The 14,197-nt window shown below is 40.9% G+C and overlaps 1 protein-coding gene across 1 annotated transcript; it reads right to left on the bottom strand.

Moving 5' to 3' along the window:
- Positions 1-11,113: 11,113 nt before the first annotated feature.
- Positions 11,114-13,580, bottom strand: LOC147852076 (uncharacterized). Its single transcript, XM_087334372.1, has one exon. It carries the CDS (start codon positions 13,094-13,096, stop codon positions 11,474-11,476), a length of 1,623 nt encoding a protein of 540 aa, XP_087190498.1. The 5' UTR covers positions 13,097-13,580; the 3' UTR covers positions 11,114-11,473.
- Between the last annotated feature and the right edge of the window lie 617 nt (positions 13,581-14,197).

Genomic DNA, 14,197 nt, shown 5'->3' with positions numbered 1-14,197 from the left:
ATCTTCATCTTGAGACATTTAAAGTTAGATTAATGAAGAGTTCATCGGTAGTAATTAACACCATGTCCCCATAATAGGGTAGATGATGACCCGAAATCCCTAGATAATGGTCTTGGTGTGAGAAGAAGAACTCCACCAAGTGTGAAGTGTGTTGAAAGAATCTCACACACAACACCAAAATGCATGCTAAAATTTTGTTATACCACCATCAAAACGCCCTTCAAAATGCCCTTAAGTGCGCTTGAAGTGAATCCTTTGAAATATGCCAAAAATGTTACCGTTGGTCCAAGAATTTAAGTGGGTTTCATCCATGAGAGATAAGTCAATTTTTTTTCGTAAGGTATTTGCCCAACTTGGTTAGTCCTCGAGCCAAGGCTTTGCTAGCATTGAGGCGTTGATTAGTGACACTACAACTTAAGTGGCTATGTTGGCACTAAGGTGTCTCAACCAAACAATATCTTCCAGTAGTATCTTCCCTGGTTTGCCTCTAACACTCCAACATGCCCGAAATTCCTATCTAGCGAAAAAACATCGTTCTATGAAACTTTCAAGGAAGATTTGTATGCATTGAAGATTCACAATTGGCAATGGTTCAATTTGAGCCAAGGACAAATCGAGGAATCTTATCATAACAACTTAGATGGTTTGGTTTAATATAAATCAATGCTGAGGTCCTAAACCCTATTATATTTTAAAGTTGATATTCAATTTTATTTTTTATCCGAAATCTTTGCTAAATGGTTTTATTTGATAATATGTGAAAATGATGTGGTACTTTAGGTTTCAAGATCTCTTAAATGGTTATGTTGAAATTGTTTCGGTTTAAATGGTTTTATAATTCTGTATGCTTTGGATTAAGTTTCAACGTTTTAAAATAGTTTTTATTTGAAACTCCCTAATCAGTTTGAGTTGAACTAAATTGTTGTTGATTGCTACTTGAGACTCTCGATTGTTGATACTTAAGGAATCCAAGATGTCTCATCGCATTTAAGGTCATCAATATCTCCAAAGTTTCAGATCTAGAAGTGGTGAGTCGTGATGTAGTAAACATTGGACCACCTCCCACATTAAAGTTTGAGAAGACTTTTTCCATATATGTATTTGGCTTGAGAGAGCCATAAAAGGTAATAGGAAATCCTTTCTATGAGAGCCTAGAATATGATTTGCTTTGCCAAAGCTTTCATGGGAAATGTGTCTTGTAACTTTGCCTTTAATTGCTATGTTCCTGCCATCAACAAACATATTATCCACATAGAGTATGAGGCAATGGTCATCATCATTATGCATATAGTCCTGAGACACCATTGATGTATCAAACTTGTGATACGATTCATTAGGTGCTCTTGCCCGTGACCCTAAAGCTTCTCTTTAAGATTGTATACCATGCCCTATTTCCCCTTCACTACAAACATCACACATTTCTGTATTTAAACCTCTTTGTAGATGCACCTTGTATCCCTTGCTATGTACAAAGATGAAGATGCCAAGCAAGGGATGCCTCCAACTCACCCAATGCCATTAGTTCTTCGCTAGTTTCACACACATGTATGCACCCTTGCGAACACACACACACACACACACACACACACACACACACACACACACACACACACCACACACACACACAACTCTCTTCTCTTATCCAAAGTTTGCTTTCTTGGGGATACAATGTATACATTCTCCATTTACTCTACTAGTATCACTCCTAGTAGTCTTTGTAGAACTTTGGCATGGTTCCCCCTCCCCATGGTCTTTTGATCTCAATATAGAGAATGTGTTGCGTCACCATTAATCTAGACATTGTCGTAACGTGGGAAATGTGCATGAGGAATCAAGTATATTAAAAAAGTTGAATGATAGTTCAAGGTCTAGTGGGAAGGAGATACTGTGAGTTGGAACTATACACAACTAAAAGGCTTAGCTCGATTGGTAAAAGAATGTGTTGTGAGTGGGAGGTTGGAGGTTTAAGTATTACTTTGACTATAGGAGATTGAGGGGATAAATGAATGCGATGGTGGATGTAATCCTCCGTTGTCATTGTTGTCATTGATTGGTCATTAATATATATATATATATTTATATTTATAAACAATTATTTATAATAGAAATATTAAATTAATTAGATAATAAAAAACAAAAAGCTATAATAATAGCTAAATAATAATAACAATATTCGTGTTATTATTATTTAATAAAATAGTGAGAATATAATAATAAAGAAATAAAATAAAATAAAATAGATCAAGAAAATAAATATGTAAATTAACTACAATATTTAGTAAATAAAGTACACCAAAATAATGGTTAAATACCGAAAATAAATAAATTATACTAAAATAATAATAATTAAGCAAAATAGAATTAATAAATAATTTATAAAAACTATTATTGTAATAGTAATAATTATAATACTAAACGAATAAGTAATTAAATTAATTAATTAAGTATAGATATAATTTAATAATAATTAAAAACCTACCTCCATCATTGACAAATACTCACAACAACTGACGTACAAATCAAAGCATTCACTAATTTGAACATCGACATCCCTGACCATCTCATTTGGAAAACTCAAATGAACCCATCCTCTTCGATTCAAGTCCCTCGTGGTCCTGCTAAAATTTCACATGCACACGCGTAACTTCGTGACAACACACTGGATCACATCCCATACCATGTTACCGACCAATCTTTTCCCCCTTTTGTCAATGGTGGTACGAATGGTGGGTATGTAATCCTCTATCCTCCTCTAGGGAGTTGATCGGAAGAAAAAAGTGCCAACTCTTGTACTTGGTGGCCTCCTCCATGTCTTGGCCTTTTCCATGGTATGTAATATTGTGGTTAGTTTGTTGTGGGGTCATGATTGGTTTTGTCATAGTTGTGGGTCATACTTCATGTGCAAATCTACATGGGTCTTGGAGGGTTGAGTGTTTGTATTGTAGTCCATATGTTCATCCTCCTGGTCTAGTGACTACTATGGTTTCAGGCACGTTTGCCATTTTTCGACTGCATCGAACGTGCTAGCTTCTTTCGGTGGCACAAAACATCAAACTAGCTCTTACGAAATATGTATTGTGGGGTACTAGGGTTCGTACTAGAGACATTGGTGACCAACCCATTGGCCTTCACCGTAGTAAAACAACACAAGTGTGGCCAAAGGTTTTTGTCGAACAATATATGTTTTGAAAAGTTGCATTAATCTACTTGGCACAAAACATCAAACTAGCTCTTATGAATCAACATGGTGTTAATTTGAATAGCAAAAGACACATCTCACTTCTCTTTACATGTTTTCAATGAAGTTTTTGGAAATGTATTAAAAAGTGATACATCATAGATGCTTGCCAATCTTCATCTTTTTATTGATTGTTTGACACATTTTTATTGCATTGTGGGTCACTAGGGTTCATACTAGAGACATTGGTGACCAACCCATTGGCCTTCACTGTAGTAAAACAACACAAGTGTGGCCTGAACGGTTTTTGTCGAAAAATATATGTTTTGAAAAGTTGCATTAATCTACTTGAAACATTTAGTAGTCGTCTCGAAAATAGCTGAAGTAAAGACTATCTTTGAATCAATATTCTATACAAAGTTATGTATACAAAATAAGGGATGATCAAATATCCACTTCACTATCGGTATTCTAGTTTTGTCCATAGAGTATTGTCAAAGCTTGATTTTATACAATAAATGAGAGCAACCCAACAATTAGGTAAATGTTGTCACCAACATACTAGTTTCCAATGTTGTCAAGATTTTGATGCTCTCAAGTCACTAGCAATTCTTAATAAAGCTTTTTTTATTTGGTCAATGTCACCTAGAAGACCCATAAATGCTCATTCATAACACATCTATTAACCATCCATCATGGAACCCCCATCACTTACCATGTATGAACCATCAATGACAATCCTAATGACCATTCATGACTCATGCCCATTTGATGCATGTACGACTATCCAAGACCTTGTTAGACAAACACAACATGCATGACTCATCTAAGACCATTGATAGCAGTAGCTAAAGCATTGATTGTGCCACTTAATCTATTTATTGTGCCAATAAAATTACTTATGTGAATTAAAGTGATGGGAGCAGGAGCAGGAGCAGGAGCCGGAGCCGGAGCGCCTCCCCCACCACGACCCGACAAGGTTGTGATGGAATGGCGAGTGGTGGAAAAAACCCATGTCCTTCGAAAAACATCACCGGCACAAAATCCTCCATCGCCTATGAGCCCCAATCGCTTTGATCTACTACAAGAGCTCCCCCCCACAGATGAGCATTCCCCTAGTTCTTTCGTAAGCCCCAAGGAACGACCTAAGGTGACACCAAGCACCCATGAGAAAGTTCTCGTTAAAGCTTACAAAATAGGGAAACGCAGACGAATAAGTCATGTAAAGACCCTAATAAGGAGCTTGAGTGGAACGACACCCAATGCAAAAGCAACAACCCAAGGCAGAAGTGTGAATGTCACGCCTCAAATCATAGTCGTCCCGGACACAAATGAGTGTGCTTCCTCTAGCCAAGACCTTGAACCACACCCACAAAACGCCTTGAAATGGCTAGGTATAGGGCTCAAGGCAATGGAAAAAATAAGGGTACATGTATCAGCGGTGCACAATAACGGAGTTCCGACGACCTCAATCTCCTTTCCACTCTTGCTTCTGACTCAGGAAGATTGGTCGAAATCCAAGATTAAAGATATGTTATGTAGCCAAGCAGCGTGCTTTGTAGCACAAATAAGAGATGAAGAGCTCATGAATGAACTAAAGCAACATTGGCATAACACTGAATTCTGGTGCACCATGGATGAAGAGGACCCCCATCTTTGCCACATCCACCTGCAGACTATCATAAACACCCAACTAACTCCAAGCTTTGTCTATTTCTATGAGAAGCATGAAGGGGCGATTGAAGCCCACAAGATAGCCCACAAACTCCACTCGTGGATGTGGACCACTATTCCATCCCTGGAAATGACTGGATGTCTAAATGGTGAGTGCTCCCCACTCATGACCTATTGTACAAAGCACCAGGCACAACTAGCAACCTCCCACCCCATTCCATGAGTATGAAGATTATAACATGGAACGTGCAAGGACTCAGAAGTAGACTAGACCAGCAAAATAGATGGAAACTGAGAAGGGATCTTGAAGAACATTTACTAGGGAGTGGTGCTGACATCATCATGTTGCAGGAACACCACCTCGATAGCACACAGTTAAAGGAAGTTGGAGACCTTCTACCGGGATCATGGCGAACGATTTGGGAGCCAGCAATTGGGGAGGATGGAAATCATGGTGGTATTTGCACTTTCATTCGGGAACGTCTAGCCCAAGGCTTAATACACCAAGAATCACTTATACCTGGTAGGGCACATTTTTGCACGCTAACCATCCAAGGGCAACGATGGAACTTCATGAATGTTTATGCTCCAAATAACAGAACAGAAAGAGCAACATTCTGGGACCGCATCCGCCTACAAGTAGTGGGTGCGGAAGAGTGGTGCATTGGAGGGGATTTTAATATGATCGAATCCATTCATGATAGCTCCAACAACAATCCCATAGTTCTACAAGGAAGGGAACGCAAACAATGGGAGAAGCTATGTGTCCACCTTAACCTGCGAGACATCTGGCATTCTGCCAACTTCCAATGGAAAAGGGACTCTCTCCTATTCTCCCGATCAGACGGGCGGAATAGTGGACCCACCCTATCTCGCATTGACTGCATTTATGTGGGGGAGGCTTTAGAAGCGAAGGGAGGGTGGTGTCACATAACTCCAGGCACGACTTTCTCTGACCATTACCCGATAGCTGGTCATTTTCAATTGCATCGAAAATGGGGCCCATTCCAGACTCGCATCCCACACACTATTTACACACTTATAGACGTGAAGGACCAACTATCCAACCAATCGTCATTACCCGTCAATGGCTCATCAGCATCGGACAAACTTTTAGCTAAATTAACAAGAGCCTCTACTCTCCTACATGAGATTGTCAAGACTAGACGCAAGGATGCTCAGGAGAAGCGACAGAGGACAAAACGGGGACTAATAGCCTTACAAAGACTCCAACAGAGATACCCATCCTGTAGTTGGATCGCAGGACAAGTCGCCACGGCCAAACAGGAACTTAGCATGGCAGAAAAGGCAATATATGACATGGAGTTTCATGGCAGCATGGCGCGATGGATTCGAGTAGGGGACAAAACCACAAAGGAATTCTTCCGCTCCAAAGGCCCGAGGCACGCTAGAACTGTGATGCACAACCTCAACCGGGAGGATGGAACAACCACTGAGGATGGCGACGAAATGAGGAATATTGCTACAAGGTATTATAGCCGCCTACTTACCGAAGACATGATAGCTACAGGGGAAGACATAAGCGATGATATTATCCTCCAAAGCATACCCAAGAAAGTCACACCGGAAATGAATACTTGGCTTGTGTGTCCCCTATCAATCATTGAGATATGGGAGGCCCTCACTGATTTAGATGCCGAGAGCTGCCCTGGAATTGACGATCTCACCCTGCACTTTTTCACATGCCTTTGGGGCACTATTAAAGAAGACCTCCTCCAGGCATATGAGGAGATCATCACCTCTGGAAGCATGCTGGAGGAATTTGGACAGGGGATGATACATCTCATTCCTAAAAGTGGTGGGAATGCCAACGACATTCACAAGTGGCGGCCCATTACTCTTCTCAATACTGTCTATAAGTTGTTCGCAAAAATCGTGGCACGCCGTTTAACTCCACTTCCCTCTCAACTCATTCATCCATCACAGACAGGTTTCGTTAGAAATCGGAGCATCCTAGACAACCTCTTCTCATTTTGGGAAGCAGTAGCCCTTGCCAAGCAGACCAACAAGAAGGTAGCGGTGGTGCTACTAGATTTTGAGAAAGCCTATGATAGGGTATGCTGGAACTTTCTAGAAAGTGTGATGAGGAAACTCGGCTTTCAAGAGACATGGATCAAAGGCATTGCAGGATTTTATAGGAATGGCAGCAGTTGCGTTTCGCTGGCATGTGAAAGGGGCCCCTTTTTCCGAATATTCCACTCGGTACGGTGTCGTGCCTTTCGGCTCCGGATCGTTTGCGTGAGTCGGTGGTTCCAATATAATTTCCACATAGTGTGCAACCTACACTACGACAACGGTAGGGATGCCCACTAGCTCCATCCTTATTTCTATTATACGCCGAAGCACTCTCTTGCTTTCTCAACTCGCGGCATCTCAACCTACGTGGTCTTCCCATACCTCATTCTTACCAAAGCATCCTGGATATAGAATTTGCAGATGACACAGCAGTCTACCTGCAAGGGGACCTGGAAAACCTCCAAAAGCTAGAAAGTGGGCTAGTTTTATTTTGCAAGCGATCCAACACCATGATCAATTGGCACAAATCCTGTGCAATATGGCTTTCTCAGGAAACACTTCCGGCGTGGCACCCACACCCCGCTTTCAAGTGGATCAATCAAGGAGCGAGCACCAAATATTTGGGCTTCCAAATTGGCTTCAACATACCACCGGAGATTATGATTGCACCCGTTATCCTTTCCATTCAAGAAAAGTTGATACATTGGAGCTCTAAAAAATTGTCTCTAGCAGGTCGCATCATAGTGGCAAATCAGGTACTCCTCGCAACAACATGGTACAGTCTATCATGTTGGACAATCTCCAAGGAAAGTATACACAAATTCAACGACTGGTCTGCAACTACATTTGGTCTGGTAAGGAAGACCATGTAGCTCGCACCAAGGTGGCGTGGCCTATACTCACAACGCCTAAGTCGAGAGGGGGATTGGGTCTTATTGATCCCCTTTCACAATCGAAAGCCTTACTTGCCAAATTCGTGGTGCGAGGACTCCAACCAGGAAATGATTGTTTGAAAATGCTACTGAGGTTACGTTTCACTTACTTTAGGCCACGAAAAAGGGTCAATTGGGCCCCCCAAACGGGATGGATTCTAAACATGGATCTCAAACCTAGTTTCTCCCGCCATTTGGAGGACAGATTCAGTGCATCCATGTGGAAGGCATGGTGTGACATTCGTCGAGGGCTCCAGTGTGATCAACCGAGATCCGAACCTACCTGGCTCAGTCAACGTATCCTATGGAACCCATGTCTCAAGGATGAATATAATCAACTACTGGGATCACGGAAGGGGTTGTCATGGGGATACATTGCAGAAGGTCCAGGCAAAAGTATAGAATGTTGGCGACGGTTTATGTCAATGCCACTACAAGATCAAGCGAACATACTCCATGGAATCAGGGGCGGATGGACTATGAGATCGGAAATCATTAACGCGCTACTGATTAGGGAATCTGCTACTCAAAGGACGACAATGGAGAAATGGATAGGACACGAGGAGGAGGGTTCTCTGATCCCGAGAGGTTGGGGATCACCAGACAGGCTCGAAGGCCATGAATTGCGAGATACTGAGACACCCACACAGAATAACACCATTCGAGTACTCGCGTACACTGGTCATAAATGGATTGTAGATCCTGATCCGATCAAAGTACAACCCGATTGGCATATATGTACTCATGAAAACACATGGCTACGTAAGGTCAATTGGGACCCTTTGCAATGGACATGGCGTGATCCCTATGTGGGGCAAGGAAGCAAACCCATCCCTTTCTTCCAATTCACAACTAGATTGGGTCGCCACATTCTAGTTGCTCAAGCCGCCCGAGAACCGGCTGTTGCGAAGGTCTGGTACACATTTCAAGTTCCCTCCGCAATAATCACCAAGTTTTGGCAGAAAATCTGGAAGCAACAACACGCGAGGCGAATTACCACTTTCCAATGGCTGTTAATACATAAGTCCCTACCGGTGGGAGCATGGCAACGTGGGAACCTTAGCTCTCCTAATTGTGTAGAGTGCCCACATGCAGTAGAATCCATACGACACGCTTTGTGGGACTGCCCAACGTCCCATAGAATATGGCGGGGGGTTGGCCGCTTGTTGCAATTATGCCAGGTGCAAGGTTCAATCAAGTGGGGAAATATATGTTGGCTATCATGGCATGCTGCAATTGGCCGATACGAGCATCAGGATGAGGGGATGACTTTGGTGAGAAAAGCACAAGAGGTTCTTTTCTCCTCCAGCGGCAATGTCCACTATATTCCTCTTAATGACAAATCTCAAGAGGTGTTGGAATTGGTTAGCCCAATAACCCATTGGATTCTATGGAAACAATGATGTAGGCGAGTCTTCTCCAACCAAACCACCCATCCAACAAGGTTACTGCAAGAGATATGGAGTGAAATTGTAGCCACTCTGAAGAGCCAATATGATGGCCTTAAAGGTGGCTCCGAGGGAGTTGAAAGACAACGCATAGCCTTCATCCAACAATGGTCGTCCTCTCCCTTTCTTGAGTCAGTGGGCTTCCACATTAGATGGAACTATCGCGTCCCTTTAGGGATTTGTACATAATCGTCTCATTTGTAAAATTTTATAACTAATGGAAGGAGTGTTTTTTTTGGAAAAAAAAAAGAAAAAAAAGAAAAAAAAGAAAAAAAGTACTGATTATGCTAATTAAGGTATTGTTGCTTCAAATAAAGCATTTAATCTAATCAAGGCTTTCTATCATATTTAAGATAACTACACTTCCCATTAATTTTGGCATCTACACCTATTGTCCCACAACAAGATATTTAGTCATCGAACAATTTTGTCAACAAAGAATTTAACCACCATATAAAATGGCATGAATATGACTCTTCACAAACTTTAATCTAGTGGCAAGTGGCCAATTTGAAGACAATAAAGATTGAATTCCGTGAAACCCCTAAAAATGTGTGGTCAAAAGGAGTTAAAAGTGAATCCAGGAGATGAGGGGCAAGTGGAAAAGTAGAATTTGTATCATTAACTCACCACATGTTGTAGCAATGTGGAATGAAAATATACTCGTTGAGCTTCGATCCATGGCAAGTTGGAGGCTCAAATTGCCCGTTGTCCTTTATATTCTCAACATTTTTCATAGCATTTTGCTAGCATATGATACTCACTAGAATATTTGATAGTGATGCTTGTTGTCTTTGGAATTCCCTACATACCCTATGAAGACTTGTATACAATTGACGAGAATTCAACTCATCAACATATGTTCACTCTATTTCATCATCCACTTAATGAATCGAAATAGTGATGCCATGGGTTTTGCAATTTCAACATTGACATAGCAAAATAAAAACAACGAGAGTGTCAGTTGTGTGAGGGAAAGAGAAACCAGGTTTTTGAAAAGAGGGATTGATCAATGAGAACAATATGATTTTGTAGAGGATCATTGTAACAATGTATAAATGTAAAGAGCCCACCATTAGGGTTCTGGGAAATGTTTTATAAAGAGAGATTGATCAACGACAACAATATGATTTTGTAAAGGGTCATTGTAACAATTTATAAATAAAGAACCCACCATTAGGGTTATGGGTTCAAAAATTGACCATTGAGGGCCGGGGTTGTGTTTATTATAAAATGTCTAGTACAATTTCATGCACAAAAGTAGTTTGCCCCTAAAGCAAGGCGTATGAAATTGACACAATTGTTATTTTCACACCACAAATTTGAAAGGTGACTAATACTAACAAGAGATGGCGTGTTCAAACATAATGTAAAGCTACTATCTTTATATATCATAGTTCAGAGAATGACCAAGACATCTCAATGAAAATCTAACATAATTTTAGAAACATGGTGATGCAATTGTAGAGGTTATGGTTTGCAAAAGGGCTCGATATATTGGGCATTAGGATGGTAGGTTTGATGTTTTGTTCATCTTATCTTAATGGTTATTGCTTTCTCCTTACTCCACACATATAAACTGATAGCCACTATTAATTATGATGAGTTAAGACACATATACTATACAAGGGCATGTCATGACACTCGGAACAACATTTCCTCAAAACAAATTTGGTGCTCAACATTTGCCTATGACCTCATGCACACATCTTGCATAGACTAGACAATGTGTGATAAGACCAGGAGTGGGAGTCAAATACTTGAGATTAACACAATTCAACATAGATTACAACATAATTAGATTACACTAGGAAAGTAATGGATTTATATTACACTAGTATGTAGCTACAATTGTGCCACTTGGGCAACTTAAATATATTACATGGCAGATCAATCCTATTTTGCTTTCAATGTCTACCTAAGCAATAGTCCCTATTAGGCAAAAAATAGCTCTATGGCCTAATTTAGTATGTTTACTTTTCCCGTTTTATTACATTATGGTTTTCCAAACAACCAACGAGCATGTATCCATTAGTTTTCATTACTCTCTAGAATGTTTGCGAAGGTTTAAGGAAAATGGGATCATATGTGATACAAACAATTTTCTCTATAACTAATGATGATTATTTTGTGATAGACCTACAATGTCATGGTGGTGTTGGAACTAGAGCAAGTGGAATACTTAAATAAGATATGCATTGACGCTATTCACGGGAGGTTTTGTGTACAAAGGACAATTTAGGACGGGGAGGGGGGCATGCTCCCACGAGTGCAAGGAGACGAGTGAGAGACTCTTGCCTTTGTATAGTGAGACTCCTCTTGAACTTCGAGATAAAGTTATCGATCCTTTCCTTAAACTCCAACTCATTATCTCCACATGTCTCTTGTAATTCTAGGTGTGCCATCTCATTTCCATCACGACGAACACAAGCACTATCCATCGATGCTTCCATGACTTTGTCTTTGTCCTCAGTTTCCTCTAGGGGCTCTATGGTGAATAAGCTTAATTTGGAAGACTTTCTCTTTTCTCCATAACTCCCTCCAATTTGTCCACGCGGTCTAGACCCATGAGTTCTGCCAACGACGTTGGGTGTTTGGCTTGGAATGATTTGTCGATGTTGTGTTAACTCATGGCTCATATCCTTGTTGTCCACTTGGCACCTAGTTATTGGTGTATGCAATGTTAGGGAAGGAGGTACCAAGTTGTTTTCTGCCACTTGGCAAGCAATGCTTGGTCTATCTTGTATCAACTCATGAGTTGGGGCGTCCTTCGGCTCCACTTGGCATGCAAGACTTAGTTCATGTTTCGGGCTAGTACCGAGGGTGTTGTCCACTTGGCAAGCAACCACTGGTTCTTGTTGCGTGATCTCATAAATAGGGACAACGTTGGCCACTTGGCATCCATGGGATTGTCCATGTTGTGGGATTTCATGAGTGGCAACAAAGGTGTCCACTTGGCAACCACTTATGAGTGGTCCATGTTGCGAGCTTTCACGAGTGGCCACAATGGCATCCACTTGGCAACGAACGAGTGGACGAAGATTGGCCACGTCAGCTTGCTGGGAAGACCCACGGTGGATTAGGGCCACTTCATGACCTGCCACGTGGCATACTTCTATTGTACCGGAGGTAATTCGCGATGGGCCATCGCCGTGGGATGGGCTTGTAGGATTATTGCCCGGACATTTGGAGGTTTCCTTAACGGGAAAGGTATAGGGATGGGCTAAATCGGGCAAAGCTAGAGATGGGCGGTGGAGATCTTGAGAACGATGGGTTGGATGAAGCCAAATCTGAGATGGGCGATTCTGATCTTCCGAAGGATGGGTGGTGGAGCTACAAAGTAAAGGGTGAGTTGAGGATGGGTTGGGGTGGCCAATAGGATTGGCACCACCCATGAGCGATGTTTCCCAATTGGGAAACTCTTGAGATTGGGAAGAGGAGGTGATGATATGGGACAGAGTCTTGTTGAGAAGGCCTGATTTGATCATCAAAACCACCAAGATGAGATTGAAGATGAGGAAAAGCACACCCCTCTTTGTCATTAGCTCGCACAAAACCACTACATGGCTCAAAATGAAGCCATGGAAAACCACCACATTGGGTACAATGAAGCTATGGAAAACCACCACAACCTCCTCTAGCTTTGACACAACACATCTTGTGATTGCACAAACATGATTCAAACTCAAGATATTCACATCTAAGGCTCTCATGAACAAAGCAATCAGGTTTCCCAAAAGGGAAACTATGCCAATTCCATAGTATATCTCCCACTTCCTCCTCCACACACCATCTACAATGGTCTTGATTGAATCATGCACCAACATAACTCCTAATCAAAGATATCAATCAGTTCCAAGCCCTGATAATATTGATTTACTTGTAAAACTTGTATATATGTAATATGTAATATGTGTATGTGTATGTGTATGTGTATGTGTATGTGTATGTGTATGTGTATGTGTATGTGTATGTGTATGTGTATGTGTATGTGTGTATGTGTGTATGTGTGTATGTGTATGTGTGTATGTGTGTATGTGTATGTGTGTATGTGTGTATGTGTATGTGTGTATGTGTGTATGTGTATGTGTAGAGCCTAATTTCCTAGGTATCCTGCATAATTGTGAAGCCTTTGATCTGCCCAATCCTCTTAGGCCCTAGTTTACGAATAATGAATATTAGTTGTAGGAGGAGCTTAATGGTTCGATATTGGATATGGGTATTTCAACTTGATAGCTTAATCATTCATGCGATAAAGTAGAATTTTCATAAGAGCCCAATGATCCAACTGATATGGCATTCGATATAACTTTGGTGCTCAATAGTACACACTGAATACCGTGTTTGGTACCTAAAGCTTAATAATCCACAAGAGTTTAGCTAATGATAGAACGATCTATGGCATTCAATAATCACAGGTATTGTATCTTAAGCATATTAAGCTAATAGGAAGTTAGTAAAGATATTCACTCTTTGTGCCTTGCTTGCTAATGACCACCTACACTAATAGCCACAACTCTATTTAAAGGCACATGATTTACGCCGAATTCTCATGTTGTAGCTTTACAAAATATTTACGGAACCATTTCCTCGCTTTTTCGGTCTACTTTTCGTGTTGGAACTTTGTTTTTGCTTAATAGGTTCAACATGAACCCGATGCATATAATCATATAATCATAAGTCCAATAGGACCACTTGAATGAGTGACTTACTTTGACTATGCATGCATCCATAGGGCAACCATAACTCTTAGTCTCTTTATATATATTTTCTTGTCACATATAGCTACTCATTCACGCACTTACTCAATAATATGCATTCAAAACCGAAGTATCTAGAAAGGGAGAAATGCATCGCCTATTAATATATTCACTTGGTGGTTTACAAAACATAGAATGACCATTTTGGTTCATTCCATTCATAGGACC

This window comes from Azolla caroliniana, unplaced genomic scaffold (genome assembly GCF_043228905.1).
Source record: "Azolla caroliniana isolate FFs.n. ecotype wild unplaced genomic scaffold, voAzoCaro1.0.p SCAF_18, whole genome shotgun sequence".
In the NCBI taxonomy this organism is placed as follows: Eukaryota; Viridiplantae; Streptophyta; class Polypodiopsida; order Salviniales; family Salviniaceae; genus Azolla; species Azolla caroliniana.
This window is presented reverse-complemented; position numbering and strand designations above follow the sequence as displayed.